This window comes from Trichechus manatus, unplaced genomic scaffold (genome assembly GCF_000243295.1).
Source record: "Trichechus manatus latirostris isolate Lorelei unplaced genomic scaffold, TriManLat1.0 scaffold00128, whole genome shotgun sequence".
Classification (NCBI taxonomy): domain Eukaryota; kingdom Metazoa; phylum Chordata; class Mammalia; order Sirenia; family Trichechidae; genus Trichechus; species Trichechus manatus.
The window spans coordinates 5,546,289-5,574,282 of NW_004444064.1; the positions used below are offsets into that span (position 1 = coordinate 5,546,289).

The window sequence follows — 27,994 nt, forward strand, 5'->3', positions numbered from 1 at the left end:
ACTGTGAGAGAATAAACCTCTTTGTTAAAGCCATCCGCTTGTGGTATTTCTGTTATAGCAGCAGTAGATGACGAAGACCCTCCCCAAATCTTGGGAACAAGGTTCGCCTCCTGACGTTTGTAGTATCTTAGAAGAAGGTGGACAAAGGAGGGCGCTCTGTGCCCCAGTGCGAGTGGAGAAGGAATAAAGAGCACGAGTTCAGCAGCGGCAAGAATGCCTGGGACATCCGTGAGAACATAAACCTTCCTGGGATGTGCATTCACCATGGGGGAGTATTCTGAACTACAAGGTAGACAATGGAAAGCTCACAGTTGACACCTGGGTTCTATTTACAACAGCCCAGGACTGGCCGTTTGAATGTCCCTGGATAAATCATGGTACATCCGTGTAATGGAGCACTATATGGTCCTACCGTTGAGACCTGGGGCAAGGGCAGGACATGGACGGGGCGTAGGTCCTCCCACCTGTGTTTGTCATTTTATGGGTTAGGTGACCCTCTGTGGACTTGTTGGGGACTCAAATCACAACTGAAGACAAAGCTTCCTCAGGGAACACATGCCTCTGAGCCTGTAGATGGCACAATGCCTGGACTGTGTCTGACCAACAATGAGCACACTCACCACTGACACCCACTAGGCGAACAAACCGCCTGACTGGTGGCAGACTGGTGGGTGCTGCCCGACTGTGCCCTTAATGCGCGAGCTGAGGCTGCTTTCTGGGAGGGAGCTGGGGGTGCCCACAGGCCTGCAGAGCGGGCGCTTCAGACGTGGCACTGGGTACGTGTGCCATCTCACGACTGCTTCAACCAGGGGAGGCGCGGGGAGCAGACACCAGACAGAAGGACGGGCAGCTGAGGGATCTTGCTTCAGACAGTATGACAAATGCCACACCTCCTCGACCCTGCTGCATCTTCAGAGTCCCCAGAGGTGAGTTTTTATGCACACGGATGGTCCGACGGCAAAGACAGATTTGTTTTTAGTGGACTTGGCTTTGACAAGCACTGACAACCAGTGCAGATGCCGGCACAAACCGATTGAGAACAGTCCCGGTCCGTGGTCAGCGAAGTTCAGAGAAAACTCGGATAAAAGTACAAAGACGGACTCGGTTTGCTATTCTTTCCAACACTAACAACAGCTTCTGGATTTTCTTCATACTTCTCTTTGTGCTTTAAGTGTAGTAAAAGTTGAAAAGGATAAGAAATTGGTAAAGTCTGATGCCAGACCGTACAAAATTGAGCAGACCTATTCGGGTAGGGGAGGTTATCATGTTACAAAACACTATGATTTCAGATCACCAGCATGAACTTATTTCTTTTTTTTTGACTTTTATGTACCCTTGGCAATTTTACCGGGAGAATACCATGCAACAACAAACAGGAAAACTGGTACTCTAAGTACGTTTTCTTTACGCGCCCTATTTCTCATCGCGTGTGTAATCAGAACGAAAAAAAGAAAAATGCTTTTCTTCCTCTGTTGCCAAAATTCAGGCATTGATAAAATAAGTCACAGAAAATCTATTCAACTCACCCACAAAATGGAGTTAAGACATAGAGAAGGACAAATAGAATCGAAGACACGGTCATCCTTGATAAAAATTCACAGGCACAATTTTGCTAGGAGGTGTGTATTCATAGGACATTCCACTGGTACCTCAGAGAAGACAAATGATACAGAAATGCTATGCAGAGAAGCTCCTAACAGTCCAGAGAACAAACGTACCATTTTTACCCTAGAATGTCTTGCTAATCTTAACATTGTTGGGTTATACAGCACATTTGACTACATGATCCATCTTTAAAGCTGAAATAAAAATCATTAGAAAAATAATTGGACTAAGGATAAGGAAACATTTCTTCAAAACACAAAGTTAGAAATGTTTTCAAGGACTCAAATCTAATCTTTTCAGTACATCAGCTTTGGTTTTGAACATGACTTAAGGGTCGCACCAAATGCAGCACCCTGAAAACCACACAGCCACCACCTCGAGGTTAGGCTGTACAGGAGCCGTCTCCTCACAATCGACATTCAACAGCACGGTGGCCACTGCTTCTCTCTCAGGCAAAGACCAGAGCGAACACTTCTTCGTCTTACCCTGTCTCTGTCAGGAAGTCAACCCACCGGACACCAGCTAACTCACTGCCGTTGAGTCGATTCTGACTCCTAGCGACCCTACAGGGCAGAGCAGAACTACCCCATAGGGTTTCCGAGGAGCGGCTGGCGGATTTGAACTGCCGACCTTTTGGTTAGGAGCCGTAGCTCTCCACCACGGTGCCGGCCAGTTGGTCAGTATTCATCGGTGAAGCCCTACCCCTGATGAAGTCAATCAATGAGGCCCTACCACTCAACAGGGCTCCCTGTCGTCCACCGCTGAGGTACTGCTCAGGGCCCCTGTGGACCACCGGGGGAGTGGCAATGGGGAGGGGACTGGCCTGGGTTTGGCCTGTTGTGGGGAGGGTGGGGAGGCAGCTTGAATTTCCAGATCCCTGAGCGGAGAGCTGGCTGGGAAAGCAGGGAGCATTTGTGCCCTGGGCCCAGATTTACATCGAGCATTTTTTATCGCGCAAGCTGCTGAGAAACAGCGAGCCTTGGGCCTCAGGGACTTCCCTTAGTGACCCGAGCTGGGTTTGGAACCTGCCTCTTACTGATGTCTTTGGCCCAGGGTACAGACCATTTCCTTAAACGGACACATTCTCCAGTAAGTGCTGCTCTAAATTACCTTTCCATTTCACCAACCAGGGTCCGAGCACCTTCCCAGCCCTGATTCTTGTTATTAACTGAAAGTAGAAAAACCTGATAAAAATCCGTTAGTGCAAGCCTCGGTATTTTAGCTAAAAGGTAGTAGCTATAAACACATAAGTACTGACATAAAACTTTGAGGATAGAAAGTCAATATGCACAGAAAATTCTTACAGGCTGCCAACTTTCTGCGTTTCAGAGGAAGGCAGGTTTTCAGATGCTGTTGCATGTCTCAAGAGGGCTTCGTTTTAACCTAAGACAGGAAAGAGACTTTCGGGGATGCGGGTCTTTCAGGCCCTCGGTTCAGCTGCTTACATATCAAGGAGAAAGTGGACACCCTCCTTGAAGAACGAGTGAGCTCGGTGCAAGACCACTGCAAACCTCAGCAGAGGGGCTCGGCGCCCAGGACGCATGGTCCTTGTGGAGCCGAGGGGGGCGCTGGCCCTCCCAGTGAAGACACTGGGCGTGCCGTAGAGGTAGGAAAGCAGGGAGGGACGCACAGCAGAGGGGGAGGAGGACACACAGCCTGAAGACTGAGGCTCCCCCACATGACCCCCAGCTGATCACAAGTAAAAACTACGGTATTGCTGATTCACTAAGAAGAATCCTCCCAATCGGTCAACTGGCAGATGCCCACTGAGCACGAACAAAGCCCTCCGTGCTTTTTAAAAAGCAGCATTGTCAGACAGACTAAATACAGCCAGAAAACCGGCTGGCTCGGGGAACATGGAAAGGAGGGCCGAAGTTCCCCACACAGGGAGAGCTGGGCAGGAAATGACATTCCATACTTGAATTGTGCTAACAGCATCAGTTTATTGACAGTTATGGGCCTGTGCTCTCCTCAACTCCATTCACAGGCAGCAGTCACGGTAACCGCAGCCATGGTAACCGCAGCCACGGTAACCGCTGGAGGTGCCCACGCAGTGGAACGCTGGCGAGCTCAGTGCTGGTGGCAGAGATTCGACCCGGCCCTTCCCCGCCCCGGGGGCAGGGTGGAGCAATGGCGGGTGCCAGCTCACAGTCAGGCCCTTCCGTGTACAGTTTACGGGAAGTTATAAAACAATAAAAAAAGGACCCACATTTTAAAAGTTATAACTTACAGCATATTCTGTACAAAAGCAGTCTTGAAAAAGAAGTCCTGCTGTTCCATCAGAAGAAATCCATGGCGGTGGGTCTTCTCTTTGGAGGGGTGGCCAGCACCTTCTTGGGTGCCAGGGGAGTGTTGGAGGGAGAGCTCGTGGGGGTCTTCAGCACCCCATGGAGGGGCCTCTGCTCAGGGTTGAAGGCCACTCGGGATGGGCCTGTGGGACTCACCAAGATACTCTTGTCTGTCTTCTTGAATTCTGCCCCAGAGGGAAACAAGGCCCCACGTTAACCGGATGACCTCTCCGTCCAGCCTGCCCAGTGTGTCCCCCAGGGCTGGTTCTCCCATGGCAGTGACCCGTCACCACTCCCGCTCACTCCTGAGCACTTCGGGAAATGCAAGTGGGGGGCCACCCCACAGGAACCAGTTACTCCCCCAAAGGAATTGGCCCTGAGGGCCTAAAAGGTCTCAAGGCTCCTCCCTAACAGATTCTGTGGGGAGTCCTCAGTGGGGGCCCGTCCTGAAAGGACAAACTGTGAGGGGGAAGCATTTAAGGAACACGGACAATCAGTAAACCCCAGAATAAAGAGGCTGCAGGAGAAGTCTTTCCTCAGGGGGTCTGTCTCCCCGATCTTGTCCAGCTATAAAGACCAGGCCTCACTGGCCCAGGGTGGGGCTGAGCGTATCAGGTCCTTGCCAGATAGTACCTCTGCACACACACACGCACGCACGCACGCACGCACGCACGCACGCACGCACACACCCACCCATTTACTTGTGGTCCCTAAAAGCAGCCAGGTCTCAAAAGTTCGCCACACGCTTTAATCCCTCTTCTTCCCTCAGGCAGCAGGTAGTTGCTCTGAGCCAAGAGACAGCTACACCTGACAGACCGTTACCATCCCAGCCAGCCTCTCAGTGAGATGGCCTGAAGTAGTCTGGGAAGATGGCTTCTCACATCACCTTTACCAGCTCCCTCAAGAGATCCCCAGACACTCCTCACCCACCCGGACCCCCACTGAGAGCTCACTTCTGACTCAGGAGCCAGCAGGGGCTCGGAGCTCTGTGGCCTCAGACACCCAGAACTCCACAGCTGCCTGCCTGGTGGGTGGTGCCTGCCCTCCAGGGGCCTCCGAGACCCTCTGCCATGAGAAGAGCCTGTGCTCCCGATGGAACACCTCCTAATGCAAACCCCACACTCACCCGCAGTCGTGTTTCTGTTCAGCCCGAAGGTGACCTTCTTGGAGCTGGACGGGGTTTTGTTTAACTGCAGAAGAAAACAACAGGGGTGATACGGATATAACAGAGGTGGCTCTGATGGCTCGCTCTGTGGCCGCGCTGTCTGACTTAGATTCTCCCCGGAGAACACACAGGATACCTGTTACCCCGCAAAGAGCGCCGCGTCCAGTACTTGTCTACTAACCACACGCTCAGTGCAAGTGCCAACGGGCCCACTGTTGCCACAGCCGGATGCTGATCCCGCCTCCACAGGTCCCTCAGCACCAAGCGCTTTCCCAGGCACGCGGGAGCCCACAGCGACCCTGTGAGCCTGGTGGGACAAGGGCTGTCACCGTGCAGCCACCCGCTTCGTCACCAACCTCATGGTTCTCTACCCGTGCTCCCAGTGAGAACACAGCACACTCATGGTGTCTGAAGCCCTTGAAGAACAGGAAACGTTCCTCACTGAAAAACTGTCAGGATATGCTTTAATCACTCCTACACGCTTCGTCCCAGAGGGTTACGTTTTGACTGGGCCTCTGGAGACAAGTGCACCCCTCCCATGGCTCTGCCGCCCTGCCACGTCTCCTCGGCGGCACCTCCTCCTCTCCCAATCCATGCAGACAGGGCTCTCCAGGGCCCCCCTCTCTCTTCTCTAAGTTTTCTCCAGAAAGAGAGATTTCACCTCTTCCCACAGCATCCCTGTCAGGAATCTGCACCTCCACAGCCCATTCACTGTGGATCCTACAGGGGCAGCACCAGACTACCCAGAAACAGTCTCGACCAGACTGCACGGCTGAGAAGGGGGCCCCAGAGCCAGCCTGCATCTCCAGCAACGCTAGTGTGGCCCGGCACAGGGGACCTGACCCCTGAACAGGACCCAGAGGCCTCGGGGTCTGCCAAGAGTGCAGTGGTTTAGAAGAATTGGTGACGCCCAGACCAGCACCTAGGCCCCACTTGCTCGGTCCCTGGGCACGCCCTGTGAGGCGGAGCAGGGGCAGGCTCCAGTGTGCCACCTAGGTTTGCAGACGCCACTGAGCTGGGACGTACCTGGACGGTGGGGCTCAGAAAGGAGGCGCAAGCGGTGCTTTTAGCTTTCCTGAAGAACGAGGGCTTTGGTAAGAACGAGGTGTCAAACTTCACGAAGTCGTTTTCCGCCCTCAGCTTCTTCTTCAAGGGGCTGAATGTGCCGCCATTTCCCTATTGAGCAAGGGGTGAGGAGAGAGGTCACCTAACAGAGCCACCCCCGTCACACGCACACAGGGAGTGCAAACAGAGCCAAACCCAGGGTGAGACCCGGCCAGAGCTTAGACACCCCCTGCCTCGGGCTCCCCTTACCAGCACAGGGACCTGCTTGGCCTTGGCCTCCAACACTCCATTGTGCTCCACCGAGTGCAGCATCTCCTTCACCTTCTTCCTCTTTTTCAAGATGGTGGTCTTTGGGTTGGATGGGTCATAGAGGTTACAGAGGTCAAGGCTGCTGGGCACCACTTTCTTCTTCTTCAGTCTCATGCCCTGGGGCAGGGCAGGGTGGCCATCTTCTCCCTCCCCCGGGCTGGTCTGAGGGCTCTGCTTCCCCAGCAGAGGCCAGGCCAGCACAGACAGGCTGCTGCCATTGACCGGGAGGGCTCCGAGTTTCCGCTTCCTCTTCAGGACTTGGACGCCACCTGCTGGGGTACTGCGGGCGGCCGGCTCCTGAGCACAGTCACTGCTGGGGCCGCTTGGAGTCACGTCCTCTGAAGGTGGCACTGGTAATCCTGGGACCCCTTCCTGGACCCTCAGGCTCCTCTTCTTGGGCCGTTTCCTTTTGTTGCAAGGGGGGATGGCTGGGGGATGCTCCAAGCCACCCTCCTCCACAATGCTGGAGGTGGCTTCCTCTGCTCCCGTCTCAGCCACGCTTGGAACCTTCTGGTCTTTTCTCTGCCCTTCCTCTGGTTCGCTCCCGTTCTGGTCTGGGGACGTGGTTTTGTCCCCTGAGCCCAAATTTTCAAGCTGGAGATGGTTCTTCTTCTTTTTCCTTCTCTTCTTCTGAGTACTGCCTTCGTTTTCCTCCTCCTCCGTACGGAAGAACTTGCTTCCTAGAAAGACACAAAACCCAATAAACAAGCACCCTGAAGCCAAGGTGAGACGGTAAGGTCTTGCTGATGACCTTTTACCACCAGGAAAGCTTTGTCTTCCTGAATGGTGCACTTGAGCCCCCCCGTTTTCTCACCTGGTCCCATTTCTTCCCATGCACCACCGTGACTGGAAACCTTCCTCATGCCTACCTCAGCATAAACCGAACGGAAATAATATTTAGATAGCAACTGACTTTTAGGGCCAAAAGGGTTTCTTTCATCTAATATAAACTTACAGTAAAAACCAGATTCAGAGTAGTAATGAAATCACTGCTCCAAGGAGTCGTGTCTGTCTAGCAGTCCCTACACACTTACTCATCATTTTTTTCTTGAAAGACATCATTAAGGGTAAGAAGCTTTTAGCTTGGGGAGGCTGAACTGGGGGTGCTGCAGAAAATGGAGACACATCTGAAAAATACCTTTCCTTTCCAGCCACTGAAGAACTAAAGCTTTCCGCTCTGCACCTGATCTGTGAAGACCCTGGCTCCAGAGCTCTCCGGGACCTCACAGCCAGGCCTGGCCGCTGCCACTCCCAGCTTTGCAGCTCACCTTTCTCCTTTCCCAGATGGGTTTTCTCTGCAGGCTTACTTCCTTTGTTCTTATTCCTTCCTTGACCGACGGCATGGTCGTCTTCATCAGCAGAATTGTCCTCAGCAAAACCGGGCTGAGACACACTGCCTGCGAGACACCAGAGCACAGCTGGTCAGCTTTCTGAGACCTTCAGGACTCGGCCCCTGCGCCCTCACCCAGGCAAATCCTGAACCCCAATTTCTACCTCACTGCTCCTATACTCCACTATGTCTCCAACCCAAACCTGACAGCTGACGCAGGAATTACAGACATAAAAAGCCTCGTGGATTTCTCAACTGAGGAGGCAAGCGATTAAACATCACAGCCAAAGCAGGGTGTACGTGGCAACGGATCATTTTCTTGGTCAAAGGAATGACTAGGTTTACAGACGGCAGCTTCCCTTGGGAGGGATAACTGGTCATAAACAGCAAAATGCAAGGAACTCTGTGAGACCAAATCTCTTCTCTTCGTAAGGGATCAAGTCAGAACCTTCCTGAACGAATACGAATTCAGCATGTTGAAAGGCTGGTGAAAACCAACCCTGCATCACCCACAAACAAGAGGACTGTCTGCAGGCAGAGGCGGGTCTGGCTCAGCTGGGGGTCCCTGAGACGCTGAGGGGGAAGCTCCTGTACTACTTCAGGGGCTACTTCAGGGGCTCCCGCCTAAGGCTCAGCAGGGGTGACAGATGGCCTCTTCCTATCTAAGGGCCACCACTGCTTCCTAGACGGCTGCAAAACACGACTTTCAATCCTGGTTCTCAGTATTCGTGTAAATGTCCTCGAGGGGCCCGTACTCACGTAGAACACCACGGATTATAATCTGCTGCTTTCCTTACCTTCAGAAAGGTCTTGGAATCTGAAAAATGGAAAAACAGACAAAAGTTTGTAACGACAGGCGACACTGAGCTTCCGTGGAAAAATGTGGGAACGGTTAACGGCGGTGGTTAAACAACACGATGAACATACTTAACTCACTGGACTGAACACGTGAAGACTTTAGAAACGGCAAATGTTTTGTTGCCTATGTATTTACCATAATCAAAATAATACATTTAAAAGAAAGTTTACAGTTAAAAAAATCAACTGATGACTAGACGAAGGGTGTGCTACGGGAGCTATATGTCAACAAAGCTGTTTTTTAAAAAGAAAATGATAAAAAAGTTGATAAAGAAATCCGACCTCCACAAACACACACGTTAACTTTTAACACAGTCTTTGCGTGTTTGTCAATTCCCTTTGCTTTTCTTCCAGGAGGGGAAGTGAGAGAAGAGACTTCATTCAAGAAAGCAAAGGCAGAAACTGAAAGATGAAACTGCCCTCAATTATCGTCAAGATCATCAGCGACATGCTGATCGAAAGGCTCTGTCCTCACACACCCAGATATAACTGAGGAAATTCATTTTCCCCCGATCTGCTTCTTAAGGAAGAAATGGTTTAGACTGCTATTTTAAGACTTACATTCAGTTCTCCTCCCTCACTTACCACGTGGAGAAAGCCAAGCAGTGTTTTGCTCATACATACCTTGGGTGCATGAGAACAAAAACCAAGGACACAGAGGCTGAGTCGCGTGGTGGTGAAGCGCGTGGATTCTAGAGCAGCGCATGGTGGGGAGGGGAGCGGAGGGCTCCAGCCCCGCCCTTTAATAGTTGTGATCTTGGGCAGGTTAGTTACTTTCCCTGTACCCCAGTTAACCTACCTACAGAACGGTGCAAATTACGGACACCGTGAAATGATTTAATGTATGTCGAATGCTCAGAACAGGGCCTGGCTCATATAAACAAGGTGATCACTCTTAGTGTTTAGCAGCCATAGAGCACAACACGCCACAGGGCTCTGCGGCAAAGTCATGGGAATATGGTCATGACATCAACAAGGACTATGAATTCACCACACGTTCGACACAGCCATGTAGGAAGGTGGGGTAGAGAGGTCAAGGAACTAAATCCTTACTGATCTCAACAGCACACCAACAGCCACCACCCTGACGGTACATTTACACGGCTACTTTCCCATCTGTCCGTTCTAAATGTCATGCTGAGGCAGCTAAAAGCGCTGAGTGCGGCTGCGTTTGAAGACTGAAACTCGAGGCTGGGGGGTGGCTGCTTTCCACTAAACCTTTCAGTTTATCTGCATACGTTACATTGCTACGAATAAAAACATTAAAGGACAAAGAAAAAGGGTAAGCCCAGTGAGAGCTAATCCTACTAACCAACCAACCCACCAACCTGTGGCCATTGAGTTCATTCTGACTCCTGGCGACCCTACAGGACACAGCAGAACTGCCCCGTAGGGTTTTCGAGGAGTGGCTGGTGGATTCGAACTGCCGACCTATCGGTTAGCAGCCGAGCTCTTAATCACTGCGCCACCAGTCCCTGGGATAAATGAAAGGACTGGACTCAAATGTGTACGATGAGATGAAACCCTCTTATCCAATCACTTACTTTTTGATTAGTTTAGAGAGACACTTCCTGTTGAAGGGAGGGATGTTTTTTCTGTTGGTTATTTCCAGCAGCCGATCAGCAACAGCCTTATAGTCAAACTATGTAAAAAGAAAAATAAAACATAAATCTGTAGCAAAGCATCACTGCTTGACTAGGCCACTTATAGATCATATACACCGTAACAGACAATCTTCAGCCCAGCATCCGGGAAGCACTCAGCAACAGAACAGCCTAAACTCACGCGTGTGATACCTAGTAACCGTAAATGTAAGCTGCATCTTTCAAAGGTTCACGTTTTCTTCATTTCTGGGAGAATCTGGGTGTACTTCTTTTTTAGTTTAATCTAAAATTTCAATTTGAATCTGGTAGCACAGCAAACTTTCTTCTATTTGAAGACTATCACTGAAGCTGTCTTTGTTGTATGGAATTGGGCAGATCTTGGGGATTAAAACTGAGGACTGACAACTTTGCAAATTCCATCATATTTGACTTTTTTTGTCTCAAATGAGCTCATTAGGAGGAAGGTGACATTTTCCAGTGACTGAAGGGATTAAAAGGAACTTTAGCATCAAGCTTACGGTTGAATTAGCTTTGACACCACTACCCACTCGGCTGGGCCAATCCACAGCACTCTACGGCCCACGAACAGCACCACCACCACCGACCTGGAGCAGTGGCTCAGGGTCTTCACAGGCGCCCCCGCTGTCTCTCTCGCTGTCACCGCTGATGCCATCGTTTGCGTGATGTTTGTCCAGGGCTATCAAAACACATCCAAAGACAAAATTCTTCGTATTAAAGGACTTCACACAGCAAGGACCACTCCAAAGGAGCCACTACCTAACGAAGTGTCTTTCCTGAAAAAGTGCTTTTCTTGACAGAGGAAAAATCTACAAATATACTTGTAATTTCCCAAAGGTATTCTGGTTGTTCATTCCCCGGAACCGAGGATGGGTTTGGAGAAGCCACACACGTGCCTCTGCTACCCTCGTGGCCTGCAACTTTCAGAGCTAACCCGCAGACTTCCCGGCCCCCTCCAGGGTTCCTCCACCCCACACGTCGTCCTGTCAACACGGAGGTGAACGGGAAGTGCTAGAGTTTACGGACTTGGCCAGTGAGTCAGGGCACACACTGTCCTTGACTGTGACAAGGGGGAGAACGAATTTAGGAGTCTGTTCCTGGTTTCAGATAAAAGTTTGGGACCTTAGTAAAAGCTTATTAAAGCAGAATACTAACGTTTCACATACTACCTCCAAACAAACAAAAAATCCATTGCCATCAAGCTGATTCCAACTCACAAAGACCCTACAAGACAGAGTAGAATTGCCCACAGAGTTGCCAAGGCTGTAAGCTTTCCGGAAACAGACTGCCATGTCTTTCTCCCATGAAGTGGCTGGTGAGTTTGAGCGGCCAACCTTTTGGTTAGCCACTGAGTGCTTCACCACTGTGCCACCTGTGCTCCTCGTGGCTGCTTCAGGAAATGCAGTAAGTTTATATGAACCTGACTTTTAGCATTTAAAAAAACAATTCCAAGAGTGTCAGTAGCGGAGGAAGGAGGGGACAAAATCCGTGAGTCAGAGCTCCCGACTTTTCTCCCATCTGTGCTGCTCTTGTGACTTGTGAGCTCACTCATGGAGTGGCTCCAAGGCTGGCCTGGAGGAGACGGAGCAGGGTCTACCCTAGCAGGCTCTCAACAAGCGTCTGATGAAGAAACTGGGAGATCTTTGGACCTGCAAATGGGAAACAGTGAGAGGTCTCTGATTCAGACCGACAAACATGTGGCAAGCAGGAGGGGCCCAGAGACTGCTCCCAGGACTGCACAGAATTCGCTCAATGCCATTTCGTTGACTCTGCCACCTACACTGCATCTAAAATCAGAATTATTTCTTTTTTCTTTTAAAGACTTGTGTGTTTTCTGATTAAAAATTAACATATGATCATTGTGGAAAATTCAGAAAAGTACAAAGAGAATTCACCCATAATTTTACCACCCAGGGCTAACTACTAACATTTTGGTATATATTTTTCCAGATCTTCTTTTTTAGACACATACAAATGTTTAAAACAAATCAGGCTCCTCCTACATAATGTTGTATCCTGCCTTTTTCTTTTTCCTTCAATTTTATTAAATTTCCCTGGGTCGTTAGTTTTTGAAATCTCTGCTCTAGCCTGGCTGTACGATATTTTGAAGTGTGGTATCCTCTAACTTAGCCTTACAACTGATGCTAGCACCGAGATGCTGCAAATCGCTGACAGAGCTTCGAGGGGCTGTAGTTGCAAGCAAGTCCCAGTGGATATTTAAACACCCAAAGACAAAGAGCTGAAGGAAGTCGTGAGATCATCCGAGAGCTACAGAAGCAGGTGGTGTCCGCTTGGAGTGTAACTATCAATCTCAGGTCTTCCCTAGAGGGCACTCGTACAGGTTCAAGTCCACATCAGGATACTTAAAACACACCAACCCCCCGGCCCCCCAAACCAACAGCAATAGCAACAACAAAATCCCTGGAGGGAAGCCCCGAGGCCCTGAGAGACACAGAAGCGTGTGGGTCACAGTGTAACTCGACTCAGGCCCCCAGAAGACCCTGCCACGGGCACAGGAGTCTCCCTACTCCTCCGCTTTTCACCTTGGGGGAGGCAGCGCCCCAAGGCAGAGCCATCTTCTGTGAATTCTAGGTTGTTTTCAGTGACACCCCACCAAATGTATTAAAAGCATCGCTGCGTTTGACGAGGATTTTACCCGGGAAAAATATGACCTTTCAAGGAAATTCTCGTACCTGTCTTCTTTCTGCTGATTGTTTCTCTCCATGACATCTCATTCTCAGAGATCTCTTCTTCAGAGAGCTTGCTGTCACCCACTCTGGTTCTCTGCTCCTCCACCATCTCTTCAGGTACAAAAGGAGACTGAGCCACCATGACTCCAAAAACACCCCTCGCGATCGTCTGGACTACTGTGTGGCTGAAGAGGGAAGCACAGCACACAGAAGGGGGTTAAGAAAAGTGGCCCGGTGTCTGGGGTCTTAAAAGCTTGTGAGCGGCCATCTAAGATGCTTCAATTGATCCCAACCCACCTGGAGCAAGGGAGAATGAAGAACACCAAAGTCACAAGGAAAGTAGTAGCCCAAGAGACAGAAAGGGCCACATAAACCAGAGACTCCGTCAGCCTGAGACCAGAAGAACTAGATGGTGCCTGGCTACCACCAATGACCGCCCTGACAGAGAACACAACAGAGTCCCTGATGGAGCAGGAGAAAAATGTGGTGCAGAACTCAATTTCTAGTAAAAAGACCAGACTTAATGGTCTGAGACTGGAGGAACCCAGAAAGAAAGAGTGGCCCCCAGACTCTCTTGTCAACTCAGCACTAAAACCATTCCCGAGGCCAACTCTTCAGACAAAGATTAGACTGGACTATGGGACATAAAATGATACTTATGAGACTAAATGGGCAGCTCCTGTCCGGAGGAGAGACAAGAAGGCAGAGAGGGTCAGGAGCTGATTGAGAAGGCAGAGAGGATCAGGAGCTGGTTGAACGGACACAGGAAATCAGGGGTGGAAAGGAGGAGTGTGCTGTCACAGTATGGGGAGAGCAATTAGGGTCACATAACAACACATGTATAAATTTTTGTATAAGAGACTAACTTGGATTATAAACTTTCACTCAAAGTATAACAAAAAAATAAAATAAAAAGAAAAGTCAAGTGGCCTGGGCTGTGGTGTTTTGAGGAGCGCTGAGGGAAGAGGAGCGGAGAGCGCCACTGCACTTCCCATTAGGCCACTGGTCTGACTGAGCATCACATGAGCAAGCAGCTGTGCCCCCAAGCACGATGCGCTTGCTCACCACCTGTGGCCACCAGAAGCCAACAGCGAGCTGCTGACGGGGCCAGGCGGATGGCAGACAGGGCTCTGTGTGTGCAAGAACCAAAGAGGACCGTGAGGGCCTGGCTCCCGGAACCACTGGGGCCAAACCCAGAAGAGCCCATTCCTTTCTGAAAGCCTCAGATATTGTGCTCGTGGAGTTAAGAACGTGGTCACGCTTAGCTTTGGATAACCACTGCAGTCTCTCGCGTCAAGCCCCACATGGAAAACAACGGTTGCTTTTCCACAGCTATGTACCAAACGAGGCAGTAAAAACCCACATGCGAAGCACTTACTCCTTAGTCTTGGCAGCAATTTTGCAGAACGGATCAATAAACTTGAGATTCTGATCGGCCAGAAGCTGTAATTTAGAAACAAAATGGGAAAGAAAAAGTGAGGGAAAAGAAAAAAGCTTTTTATTCTTTCTGGCACGTCCTCGAAAAAGGAACCGTTTGCACTTCCACACAGGTGGGATCAGACTGAGTAACGCCTCTCTCACACGGTCCAGAATGCCCTCTGCATGCTGACCCACAGACACTCAGAGCCCTGCTCCAAAACCTCGCAGCACTTCCAGACACCCAGCTACCCTAGCACAGTAACCCAAGGAAGCCTGCCCAGTTCAGACAGCGTTATTATATGATTTCAATGCACATACGCCTTACTTTATGGAGACATTCTATGGGGATATTATCTGGAAGTATAAGACAAAAGAGTTCTTTCTCTCATATTAACACCTATACTCTTTACATAAAAAAATACACGTTCACCGCAGAACACTTGTGAAAAAATAAGTGTAAATCATAACCCCAAATTCAGATAAAAATAATATAAATGCTTTCCTTCCAGCTGTATGTGTATTCACATATGAATCTATACTTTAAAAGAAGATCATACCATTTACACAACTTTGCCTACTGCCTTTTTTCCTACTGCTTTAAAAAGACTCAATCCACCATGAGCATTTCCCCATGCTATCAAATTCTTTACTGGATTGTGCAGGCTGCTTCCAGGCCTGCTTTATAAATAAGACTACAATGTACATCACTGGTCTCTGTCCACGTGTCTTACTAGCACACTCCTAGAAGGGGAATGACTGGGCCAAAAGATTAAAAAGGAAAAAAAAAAAAAAACAAATACTAGGTGCTGTCAACTCACGGCCACCCCATATGTCAGAGCAGAACTGCTCCGTAGGGTATTCGATGGCTGAATTTTCAGATGTAGCTTGCCAGGCCTTTCTTCTGAGTTGCCCGGAGTGGACTTAGGGTTAGCAGCTGAGTGCATTAACCATTTCACCACCCAGGGACTCTAGGCCGAATCAATTGCTGCTGCTGCTGTCACCAGTCATGCGGAGTGCTGACAAAGAGCATTTTATTAACAACCCATCTGGACCTTCACCAGAGAGCCACCCCAACTCCTGTTCAGGTCAGTAACGGCCTCGCTGCACGGCTAGCAGGATGTCTCACGTTCTCTCACCTCTTTCCCTCCCACCTTGGACAGCTCCTCCAGGTAAATGTCAATGAAGTGGAACTTCACGCCCTTCGGACACTGACTCTCAGGATGCAGGATCTCCTTCATTAAGACGTCTAGAAACGGCTTAATTTGGCTGAGGAAAAAACACACGCGGGCTGTCAGCCTCAGCACGTCAGTGTTTCTCTCTTCTCCACGAGAAACTGGTCCCATTCAGTCTTGCGCCTGCACTGCGTGACCAACGAACACGGAACAGTCACAGGTGCAAGGCTAACCGCCATGGAGGCCGGGTGAGCCCCTGCAACTACTGCCCTGAGATAATCTTTAAACCCTGCACCAAAAATATCCCCAGTGTCTTCTTAAAACCCAACGATAGTTTAGCTGAACTAGAAAAGTCGCCCTTAAGCATTATGCTTTTTCAAGGTCTATCTCTATGGGATCAAACTGACAACAGCAACTCGAAAGATCAGACAGGAAACGTAGGGGCGAGTGAGTTTATGTCAATGGGGGTGAACAACCCAGAAGAGGAGGGTGAGAATGGCTGCCCAGCACGCAGAATGTAAATCAGTGTCACTGCACTGTCTACGCAGAAACGGTTTAATGTGCTGCTGCGTACAGTCTCAACAAAAATAAATTATATTAAAAAAAAAAAAGCAAGGCTAACAACGTTTTCCAAGGAAGAAAAGTAATCACTAAATCAGTATAAAATGCCAGCTGTTACCTGTACCTCACTACCTGATGTCTCTACTGGGTTTCACGTTCCTTACAGGCAAAGATGGGTTTTGTTTCTCACGGCACTCAACTGTGGTGGGCCTAGATCAGGGCACTAATGTTAGCTGATTAACTGACAAACCCTCTGTTGCCCTAAAAGTTTTAAGGCTACCAAATGCTAACGCGAAGTTTACTAACCGTTCCTCCCAGCTATTTCGCTTCAGCACTTCAAAAGACTGCCTTAGGACCAGACGGATTAGCTGTAAATAAAGGACTTTTGTTACAGAAGGAAAAGAAAAATCACAGCAGCTTAGTGGAAGCAGGAGAACAAGGCAACTGGTGTAGTCTGAGTCCCAGGAGGGGGAAACTATCCCCAATAATCACATGGAACTTCTAGAGCAATAATGGTAACTACTGACTCCCAGGAGCCCTGGTGGCACACTGGTTAAAGCGCTTGGCTGCTAACTGAGAGGTAGGCAGTATGAACCCACCAGCTGCTCCATGGGAGAAAGATGTGGCAGTCTGCTTCCATAAAGATTACAGCCTTGGAAACCCTAGGCGGCAGTTCTACTCTGTCCTTAGAGGATTGCTATCCGTTGGAATTGACTCGATGGCACTGGGTTTGGTGTTTTTGGTTTAATGACCCCCAAGTCCACTCCTACAACAGCCGAGGAACCAAAACAGAAAGCCTTGAGGTATCCCTGTGAGCACGTACCGTTCCTCCTGCACGGAACCTGCTCTGCTTCAGAAGTGAACCTTTCTATCGTCTCTAAAACACTGAAAAAGTCTTTTTTCCACACGGGCCTTTGAAGTGAATTTGGATAAAACGCCACTCCGATCTTACCGTGTGGTACTTGTCCAGGCGCAGCCTGTCGATCCCCTTCCACTCACGATTCATGGTTTGCCAAAAGGTCTGAATGAACAGGTGCTCTGCAGGGACAAAAGTCTTTGAGTGCTCGGTTTTCACACGTTACCATACAGCAAGAAAATAATGAAGAGAGAGAAACTATTAATGAATCTTGGGCATCTAGAAACTTTGGCCAGTAAGTAAATATGCTCAACAATTTCTTTTACATTTAAATAAAAGCATATTATTACAACAACAGGACGTCAGTTATCATCTTCATGTGCAGTTAGAATGCTCTGTGGAGGGTTTTTCTTTATCCACTGCTAAGCCATGTTTCCAGTCAAATCAAAAGATTTTCTGATCCACCGCGCCTACACCTAATAATCCATCCAAAATGGTGAACTGTGATGAACACTTATATGCCCCACATAGAATCTCAGCTGTTTGTCTGACGGGAGGCATCAGCTGGGTGAGCTACAGAACAAAACATTCTGTTTATCTCCTCTGAGCCAGGAAACTAGCGCCTTTTCATCCAAAACATTTTTCTGTTCGATTTTTTACTGGTTTACTTCTTTTTAGCTATCTGCAAACTTATACCATATTCTAGGTGTAAAAATTTGTTCATCACTACTCAGCTGAAACCCTGCTAAAATTCAGAGAACCCCTGAAAGTTATTAAAACCATCGGGATGGTTTTGTTCTGAGGAGTAGAACAAACAAATTCTGCAGGCTTTTTCTTCCTTTGTTACGTACTCAAGCCTGAACGTCTCAGAAATACCTTAATTCATTTCCCTTTGCTGATTCTTTTTGGTAAAGAGAAGGCATTTTACAGCTTTACTAATGACGTCCATACAAGGCTCTAACCTTGGGGAGGATAACCCAGCATCCTGAGTTACTGCGAACACTGGCGTATGTACACGCAACCGCAAAGGGGGTGAAACAACTGAGAATTCTGAGGCTCTGGAGGAATTTATTTCTTAAAACAATTTTCTACAAATCTTGGAGATGTCAAGTATGAGACTTCACAAGACACTCCTCCGCCCTTGTGCCAAGTCCACATTGGAGTTTATCCTGCTTTGTAACAGGAAACAGCTTGTCGCTTGCCGTCTGTCTACACACTGTCAAACGCTAGGTTCCTCACATTACGTTAGCACACTGGAAGACTGCCACTTGGTGGGTGGGAGAGACACAGTACTGAGCAGGTTTCCTAGGAAGTTACCAAATCTGATGACCAAGGAAGTTTTGAAAGCCACGAAAAAGCCAGGACTTACGCGCCTCTGAGTTGTTAACAACATGGACGAGCTGGGATATCGTGTTTGCTAGCTCCTCCTGCAGGGGTGGGTGGGGGAAAACACTGGGATTACTTAGGTGCAATGCTGAGATGACAGCGCCGTGGCCTGCGTCCTCTTGCACCTGCTGGCGGGAAACCTGTCCCTCCTTTTTCCATGTCACTTCCATTAAGAAATGAGTAATGGGGGTGTGAACTAATTAAATGTGAAACGCCCAATGTCGACGAACTACTCTGTCAACTCCATTCGCCTCTGAGAGTTCTTCAAGCTGCATGTTAAAAAAGCATCTCTAGCTCTCAGTTCAAATGCTCCTTGCTTTAAAATACACTAGCACTTAAATTGAGATTCTAATCCAATCCCCCAAATAACCTGAGCCCCAGAAGACAAAAGGCTGACTCGACAGTGGCTGGACACTGGGGATTCTCGTCCCACAAGACTAAACCCACGGCCTGTCCAGCGCTAGACGGGACTGCTAGGGCAGCTGGGAAGAAGAGGTTACAGGGTCTTTCGAGGTGCTCTGTCCTGCGCAAGGCTGTAATAGGAAAAACCCGGCCTGCTGAGACGGCAGGACTCACCTGCGGGGAGAATTCGGGGCTTGAGTTCTGCTGTGGGGAGAGTCCAATAGAAGAACTCTCGTTGTGAGGTTACATCAGAAAAGAAGGACCCTCAGAGGTAGTACCGGCATTTCACCTAGCCTGAAATTTCCCTTACCCATTTTATAGGAACTCCCCAGACTTCAAAATGATGTTCCCTTCATCTATTTCCTTCCTCCACTAAAGCTGTCAGTTTGTTACTTTCGAATGTAATTTAAAAATATTTTGCCCTGCCGTCCTACTCAAAATATGTTTAGTGGAGCAGAAGCAATAAACACAGCCATGGGACTGCATGGCTTGGGGGTGCCAAGGCTGTGCATCAGAAAAGCGGAATCTCCCCATGAACTCTTACGCACCACAAGTGTTCACGTGGTGTCCCCCAGGCCGACCCTCTACTTCCACAAAGGCAGGTCAGCTTGCATGCAGCCAAATCAAGCTGTCTTAACACCATGAAAAGCACTTTCTTCCACGGTTGAGGTGGTGGGCTCGGCAGGCTCAGGAAACGGGGCACAGCGCACACACACATTTTAGTCCATACGTCAGGTCTCCACAGAGCTGAGTCAGAAGCAGCATTGGCTGCGAGGGCCTGGCTGCTCCCTTTACAAAGAAGCCAGCAAGGTGGCTGCCTTGCCCCTGGTTACCTGGTTAAGCTGTGGCAGAGGTGGTGAGGCTGGAGCCCTGGCCTCCCCGTCCCAGGATCTTAGACCAGCACTCTTCTGTGCTATTTTTGACCACAAACAATAAACTTAAATGAAGATGAAACAGAAACTTCAAAATAAGTAACAGAAACACCCACCATGGGGGCTATAAAATTGGGATGGAGAAATAACGAATCTATACTTTATGCATATCTTCCACTCCCTGAAGAGATAATTAACCTCAACACTCTGACACTGCTCCTTTCCTTTCGATACGGACAAGAGGTGAGAAGATCAGTCACCTACTTGCTTAGGTACGTTAGGGGACTGAAGGGGCCCTGGGAGTGCAGTGGTTAAGCACTTGGCTGCTAACCCACAGGCTGGCGGTTTGAACCTACCAGCCGCTCCGTGGGAGAAAGAACCTGGCGATCTGCTTCCGTGAACATTACAGCCTAGGAAACACTATGGGGCAGTTCTACTCTGCCCTCCAGGGTCGCTATAAGATGAAGTGGACTCGGCAGTACCCAACAACAGATGAGGGGACTGACAGCGTTACAAAAGGATCGAATCTCTTTCATCCATCCACGCCAAAAGTGCAGTCACTTGACAAAGAGAATTGCATATTACCTGTAGGAGGGGTTCATCTTGCACCCACATGCAATAAAAGAGTCCTTTCCAGATTTTCAAAAGTTCTTCTTGGCTGAAGCCTCCTAGGGAACAAAACACCACAACACCTAGTTTTAAAGTCTACGTATTTCCTTCCGCAAGTTTAGAATTGCCACGTAAGCAGTAAAAATAATACCACATACATTTCGATTCTCTCCCCTCTGCAAGCGCTTTTTTTTTTAATCTGGAAGTATGCAAAGCGGACACCTGAGAATGACAACAGCTTTACCAGCCCTGGGGCAGGAGGCTGGTGGCAGTGTCCTCATTATCTCAGCCATGTCAGGATGCAGACACCATTGCAACAGTAAAAAATTAACGCACAAACCGGTCATTTATAAAGTTAGTTCCCCTTCAAGTGGCCCTCCCTGCTTAAACTAGCATCTCACCCACGTACCAACATTTTCATTGGTCTTGTGAAATAAAACAGCACGTCCTACAAGAGATGCGGGCGTTCAGCCAGTTGAAGGGGGTGTGAAGAATCGGCCCCTTGAGTTGCTGGCAAAAGCCTTGGCAAGGCAACCAGGCGACTGGCAAAGCCCCTCCTGAGCAGCAGAGCCAGCCAATCACAGCAAGTCGATCAGTATCAGTTTACAGGAGACACAGGTGGCAGAGGAACACGCTAAATGAGACTAGGGATGCAATCCACAGGCCCTAAATGGGGGAGGATTCTGCAGGACAGACAACCCAGACCCTCCAACAAATACGCTGCACAGGGCAAAAAAAAAAAAGGCGATAGGAACTGATGAGTCTGAGAGTCTCAGGAGACAGTATCCAAAGGTGATGCTGGGTCTTGTTTGGCTTCTGATTTATTGTTAACATTTATGAGACAACTGGGAAAACGCAACAAATTGAGTATTTCATGACTTCAAGGAATTTCTTAAAAAGTGTGATAGTGGTATGTAATGTTAAAAAAAAAAAAAAGTCCTTATCTTTCAGAGCTACCCAGTGAAGCAAGTGAAGAAGTGAGTGGGTGGGATTTGCTCAGAATAAGCCAGTGGAAAGGGGGAAGACGCAGATTAGAAACTAGAAAAATGGGCCCAATACTGATAAACGCTAAAGCCGAGTCATGAGTGTACTTTTTATAATTTCAAGTTTCAATAAAAAGGTAAAAAAAGACAGTATGAAATTACCACAGTGGGGCCACAGGCCCTGCTCTTTTCATTTTAAAAGGCTCCCCATAAAGGAAACTAGAAGGGCATAAACAGCGATGAACTCAGAAGCGACAGAGGATTTATACTGCATGAGGCTTGAGTTCTGGGCACTTGTGGTGTTGGCTGAGCTGCTGCATGTACTGTCACCCCTGTCGGGTATTCTGTGTCGGGGGGGTGGGGGAGACAGTGGTCTGGGCAAGCTCACCTCAGGTGGAGGGGAGGCCTATCCATGGCAGCGGGATTGGTTCAGGAATGGACCCATGATCCCTCCCATGGATGAAGATGGTTTTGCTCAGACTTTTGAGAGCCTCAGCTCTCTCACTAGACTGGAAGGGAAGATGAAGGGCACAGAGTCTCAGCTCTCACCAGACTGGAAAGGAAGATGAAGGGCACAGAGTCTCAGCTCTCAGTAGACTGGAAGGGAAGATGAAGTGCAGAGCTTTGCCAAGCCACCTGGCCACTTGAGGGTGGGCCTGCATGAGGATGGAGAAAAACTGGGTTCTGGCTCATCGGCTGAGCTTCTGCACGAAGCCATGCCTCAGCTGTTCCCATCAAAACTAGTATGGCTTGGAGAGTCTCACGAGTTGTAACTGAAAGAGTTCTAACCAAAAAAAATTTGTACTATCAATTAAAAAAAAACTGTATATAGATATATACAAATATATATATACAAAAATATATACGTACAATCAAGAATTTGGCTTGTTCACTGCCTCCTGAATCTCAGTCCCCTCCCCAGAAGAACCACTGTTGTCTGAGGGATGTGGATCTTTCTAGACCCTTTTCTATGCATTTATACACGCTGACGTGATGTGAGGGATGCCCGAAATGCATATTTGTGTGTGTGTGTGTCACCTAAATGGCATTGTATTCTATTACTGTGCATCCTGGCCTTTTTCACTTAAAAACAGTACACTGTTGTTGCATGTCGTTGATTCTATTCCAACTCATAGTGACCTTACAGGACAGAGTAGAACTGCTCCGTAGGGTTTCCAACGGTATAATCTTTATGGAAGCAGACTGCCACATCTTTCTCCCACGGAGTGGCTGGTGGGGTTGAAATGCTGACCTTTCGGTTAGCAGCCGAGCACTTTAACCACTGGGCCACCAGGGCTCCTTAAAAAAAAAAAAAAAAAAGTACAGTGTATATTTATTTGCAGATGGCTCTTGTAAGTGCACCGATACATGAAACCGACTGTAAGTGGCGACACATACCCACTGTCTCTGGATCACCCATGAACCGTACAGGCAAAGGTATAATGTGTGTGCTACACTGAGACTTTGATCAGGGGAAACTAGATTTGGACAAAGTGACAGGGTGACCCTAGTCCCTAGACAGCACGCAGGAAAGAGATTTAGCTGCAAACACATATTCCAGCTGTCTCATCTCTATGGGAGGCAGCAAAGTACCGCGAAATAAGCCCGTGTTTGACCCCTAGCTGTACAGTCTTAAAAAACTGACAATGAACCTGGGGCCTCCGTTTCCTACTGCAATACATGTAACGGCCGTGGCCAGGGTAAATAAGAGCACGTGTGAGATGCACTTTGTAAGAGTAAAAGCACTGTTCACTTGGTGGATGTTAGTATAATGATTGTCTCAGTTTCTCTATCTGCGTTCTAGTGAAGCTTTTTTCTTTGAAAACATCTGCTTTTAATGCCTGTGTAATAATCACTTGTTTTCAACCAGGAATTTAGTTGGTAAAAAAAAAAAAGGTGCCAATTTTTGAAGCATTTAAAACAAAACAGAGAAATGCTCATTATTTAATACCTTTCAGAACTCAGAAAAGGGGAGCACCTGGAGTGGTCTCATGCCAGGGGCCCTTTAGCCTGCCTTTTCTTCTCGGGGCCAGAACGCTACGTTTCTGACGATACGGATTTAGTTATTTCAAAATGAATGACGTGAATGTGAAAATGAGACGTGGGCGGAGTAAACAACAGAAAGCTTTGAAATGAGAAAACCCAATAGTCTCATCGTGAAATGAGCACAGAAGCCATTTCAAAGGAAGGTGATTTTTTTTTTATTGTTGTAGTTTAAGTGGAAGTTCACATTTCAAGTTATTCTCTCATAAAAAACTTATACATACATTGTGTGTGACCCTACTTGCTTTCCCCGTACTGTGACAGCGCACTCCTCCTTTCCACCCGATTTCCCGTGTCCGTTCAACCAGCTCCTGACCCTCTTGGCCTTCTCATCTCACCTCTAGACAGAAGCTGCCCGTTTAGTCCCATGTATCTACTTGAGCTAAGAAGCACACTCTTCCCGAGTATCATTTTATGTCCCACAGTCTAGTCGAATCTTTGTCTGAAGAGTTGGCCTCAGAAATTGTTTTGGCTCTGGGCTGACAGAGAATCCAGGGGCCATGCTTTCCAGGGTTCCTCCAGTCTCAGTCAGACCATTAAGTCTGGTCTTTTTACTAGAATTTGAGTTCTGCACCCCACCTTTCTGCTGCTCCATCAGGGACTCTCTGCTGTGTTCCCTGTCAGGAGGGTCATTGGTGGCAACCGGGCACCATCTAGTTCTTCTGGTCTCAGGCTGATGCAGTCTCTGGTTTATGTGGCCCTTTCTGTCTCTTGGGCTACTACTTTCCTTGTGTCTTTGGTGTTCTTCATTCTCCTTTACTCCAGGTGGTTGGGACCAATTGATGCATCTTAGATGGACACATGCAAGCTTAAGACCCCAGATGCCACTTACCAAAGCAGGATGCAGAACATTTTCTTAATAAACTTTATTATGCCAATTGACCTAGATGTCTCCTGAAAGCATGGTCCCCAGATCATGGGGGTGATGTTTGATACTCTAGCCCACCCTACTGTCGTGACAGCCACCATTCCTGTGTACCAGCCCATTGATAATCCTAACCCTATCTGCATGAGAAACACTTATTCCTCCATCAGCTCCACTGAGTTCAGGACACCATCCATTTTAGGATGCACTGTCACCCTGTGTGCCACCAAAAAGAAAGCAATGATGCAAGTAAAACCATCACAAGGCCGGCGGTGAGACATGTCCGATTTTAAGAGATGTTAAATGTAAAAAAAAAAAAAAAGAGAGAGAGGGAAAAAAAGTTGCAGAATCGATAGAACAAGCAGGGATTTCCGTCTGTTTGTTCACAGCTGTATCCTCAATACCGAGAAGACTGGACATAACAGCACACAGTAGATGCCCCATAAATGTTTGCCCAATATATGAATGAACAGGTCTGGGCAAGAGGACCTTAAATCAAGGACAGTGATCATCCCACGACTGAATGCTCAACATGAATAGTGAAAGCACCAGAGCAACATCAGTTGCTTGAAGCTGAATAAAGAATCCTGCTGATGGACCCACCCACTGCCGTTGAGTCGATTCCGACTCATAGCGACCCTGTAGGACAGAAGAGAACTGCCTCAGAGTTTCCAAGGAGTGCCTAGTAGGCTCGAACTGCCGACCTTTCGGTTAGCAGCGGTAGCACTCAACCACTACGCCACCAGGGTTTCCTACGGATGGACAGCTACGTGATTACCAAGAGTGAAACTTCAGATTTCCTTTATCACACCCAGAACAACACACAAGAACTGAGTTTGCCAAGAAGATACAAATGCCAGGTCAATCCACTTCCAAACTTGTGTTTCTATTGTAATGGCAGCTACAGCCATTGAAAACCCTGGAGAGTGCAGTTCTACTCTGAAACACATGGGGTCGCCATGAGTTGGAATGGACTCAGTAGCAACTGGTAGCTGGGGCAGAGACCTTTGTGCTCCTGTCTCATTATCACTGTGACCATGACATTCACTAGGCAGAGTTATTCTCTGAAGGCCAGCATATCTACTGCGGATATGGAGGTGAACAGCAAGTAACACATGCAATTCTAGGCGGGATGGGCACCTACTTGGCTGGACACTAGGCAGTGGGTCCAATCCAACCGGCCTCGTGCCCCTGCATCACTTTAGCATCTGGCAGACCCTGGGCCTCGTCACGAAAGGGATCTGAGCAACAGGTTGTTTCTGGCCAACTACTCAGACCCATTCCTTAGCCCCACACGCTGCTCTTGTGCACGGTCAGGCCCTTCTACAGCTGGACTTGCTCTGACTTCCAGCTGAGAAAACAGCGGGATGCTTACAGCATTTTGTGGGGGAAGGAATGACACATTAACAGCTAATTAAGAAGCAGTACAGCTAAGTGCTACGAGAGAGGCACACTGCAGAATTCAGAATCATAAGGAGTGTGGTGCGCTGATGAGGGGAGGCTTTGGGAAGAGTGATACTGAACTGAACGCTGGGAGCAGAAAGGGGGTGAGATTCTCTGCTGAACAAACAGGAGAAGCAAGAGTGGAGGTGTGTTGTTGACGGAGCAGGAAGCAGTTAGGCGGGAGCTGAGGGGACACTCTGAGTTTCAAGAAAGATGATGTGATCAGATTTGTTTTAGGAAGACTGCCATATGGGCTGGTTTGTGCAGGACAGGTTCAAAGGTTACACAAATGGAGATAAAGAGATCAGTTAAGAAATAAGCAGGTATGTTAGCCCTGATAAGATAAAGAGAGTCTATGGTTCAGGGAAGGCAGTCCTGGTGGTGCAGTGGTTAAACACTCGACTGCTAACCAGGTTAGCGGTTTGAACCCACCATTCACTCTGTGAGAGAAAGATGTGGCAGTCTGCTTCCATAAAGATTTGCAGCTTTGGAAACCTTATGGGCCAGTTCTAGTTAGTCCTACAGGGTCGCTGAGTCAGAATTGACTTGATGGCAATGGGTTTCTTTTGGTTTATGATGAAGGGTGGAGGAATTCAGGAGGAGAAATAAGTAGAACCAAGAGATACTGGATGTGGGGTGAGACTGGGGGTGGGTGAGGCAGAGAGAGCAGTCCAGGATAACACCATGTGTCCAGCTCCGGAGTATGAGAGGATGGTGGGAACCCGTCACTAAAATAAGATAGCACAGAAGGCGGAGGAGGAGAAGCGGCAGAAGAGAACAGGTTTTGGGGAAAGAAAAATGAGTCAGTTTTGAGCATTCTGAGCCTGAGAGACATCCAGGTGCCAGGCATGCAAGTCCTGTCTCAGCTCAAATTAGGAAAAGGTCTGGATTGAGGAAAATTCAGGATGCAGGAACCACCAGTGTATATGGGATACCTGAAACCACAAGATTAGTGAAATCTCTCAGCGAGCACCCTAAGGGAATTGAAGTCAGGAGTTTCAGTCTTCACTCCCCTTTCTATCTACCACACCTTCCATAAAATTCTACTTTTTTTCTGGTTCATCTTATTTCTCTTCAAAAGAAAAGAAAAGAAACTAAGCATGTCAGTGAAGGAACAGATACTACCTATTTCTTTCAAGCAGATCCTAAAAGCATTACTAGCAGCAGTAAATGGGAAACTTTATTTTCGTACAACATAAAATCTCTACTGCACATTGTAGTTTCCACTCCAGGGTTTACAGGAGCATACTTCGTAATCAGGTAAATGAAATCCTCCAATGGCACCCCGTGCAATTAAAATCCAAACTACAAAGCCCGGTGTGATATGGCCACTGCTACCATTTCCAACTTCATCCTATAACACCTTCACCCTCCTTACTTACTCTTCTTTCCACCGACTGATCCACTGTTCGTAGGCAGTGGCGTTAAGGGCAGGCTCAGGTCTTCCCTGCCTCTCTGCATGGCTGGCTTCCTGTCTTTTTTCAGGTCTCAGAACATCACGCCTCAGGCGCCTTCCTGGAACAGCCTGTGCAGAGGAGCTCCCTCCCTCCCTTTTTTCTATCACATTACCTGATTTCCGTTTCCTTCTTATACCAAGTTCTATTTGTTTTTTTCCCCTCTAGCTTCCTATTAGAAATTCTTTGCAGATAGGGATTGTCTGTCTCCTCTTCTGTACCTTCCGCCCCTAAACGTGTTGGTCAAACGAAGGCAAGAATCAATGAAGGGAACAGCAGAATAAACCTGGCCGAGTTTAGTGATTCCAAGTGCAGGCTCCGTAATCAGATCTGGGTCTCATCTTCGCTTCCGCGCTTACTGAGTGTGGCTTTCAGAAAGTTACTTAACCCTTCTCCGCCCCAGTTTCCTCAACTGTAAAATGGGACTACACACAGTAAGTAAACGGCCACCACAGTGCCGGACACCGAAGCACGCGACGGATGTAACGAATCATTGCACATAACTGAAATCGAAGTACCGTTCCCTCTCCCTTGCCCGCGTGCCTGCCAACACCACCCCCGAGCCTTTCCCCAAGGGCTGCGCCTCGCCCAGCGGGAGGCCCCGCGCCTCCCGGCCGCCGGAGCCAGCTCCGGCCCGCCATGTGCGCGGCGCGCTGACCGCCGGCGCCCACCTGTCTCCCTCTGGGTCTTCACGCTGATGTACTGGCGCAACTTCTTCACCGCCCGGTCCCGGATCCCCTTCTCGTTGGACGCCAGCCGCTGGGCAAACTGGATCTCGGCCGGCTGCATGGCAGGGGCCATCGCGCCTGCTGGAGCATCCCCGGCCGCTCAGAGACGGTCCCCTACGCCACCCGCCGCAGCCACCGCGGTGCCACCCGGAACGCGACTGCGCAGAAGGCGGAAGCGGCCCGGGCTGGCGGCCGGCTCGCGGCGTGTGCGGCCGGTGCGCAGGTTGATGATGTCACAAAGGCGTGGCCGCGGACTCGCAGCGCGTTGT

General features: G+C 48.7%; 1 protein-coding gene across 2 annotated transcripts; it reads right to left on the bottom strand.

Moving 5' to 3' along the window:
* Positions 1 to 2,608: 2,608 nt before the first annotated feature.
* On the bottom strand, positions 2,609 to 27,865 carry RRP1B (ribosomal RNA processing 1B). 2 transcript variants are annotated; one of them, XM_023739081.1, is made up of 17 exons: positions 27,669 to 27,865; positions 20,186 to 20,268; positions 18,310 to 18,367; positions 17,037 to 17,122; positions 16,391 to 16,452; positions 15,488 to 15,617; positions 14,311 to 14,375; positions 12,936 to 13,117; positions 10,830 to 10,921; positions 10,165 to 10,262; positions 8,560 to 8,579; positions 7,701 to 7,829; positions 6,373 to 7,112; positions 6,085 to 6,234; positions 5,020 to 5,083; positions 3,836 to 4,078; positions 2,609 to 2,988 (listed from the first exon to the last, which is right to left on the bottom strand). In XM_023739081.1, the coding sequence occupies exons 1-16, from the start codon at positions 27,796 to 27,798 to the stop codon at positions 3,885 to 3,887; spliced, it is 2,283 nt and encodes a 760-aa protein (XP_023594849.1). In that variant the 5' UTR covers positions 27,799 to 27,865; the 3' UTR covers positions 2,609 to 2,988; positions 3,836 to 3,884. The 2 variants fall into 2 exon arrangements, with proteins under 2 accessions (XP_023594849.1, XP_004384859.1); XM_004384802.2 differs by lacking the exon at positions 2,609 to 2,988 and having other exon boundaries at positions 3,012 to 4,078.
* Between the last annotated feature and the right edge of the window lie 129 nt (positions 27,866 to 27,994).

What these genes read in the sequence shown, in the direction of transcription:
- RRP1B (XM_023739081.1), bottom strand. Translation starts at nt 27,798, where the DNA reads ATGGCCCCTGCCATGCAGCCGGCCGAGATCCAGTTTGCCCAGCGGCTG. An exon ending in CGAAATAGCTGGGAGGAACG is followed by an intron (nt 15,618 to 16,390) that starts GTTAGTAAACTT and finishes TTTTTTCCTCAG; the next exon opens with CCAAATTAAGCCGTTTCTAG. An exon ending in ATTGCTGCCAAGACTAAGGA is followed by an intron (nt 13,118 to 14,310) that starts GTAAGTGCTTCG and finishes TTCCCTCTTCAG; the next exon opens with CCACACAGTAGTCCAGACGA.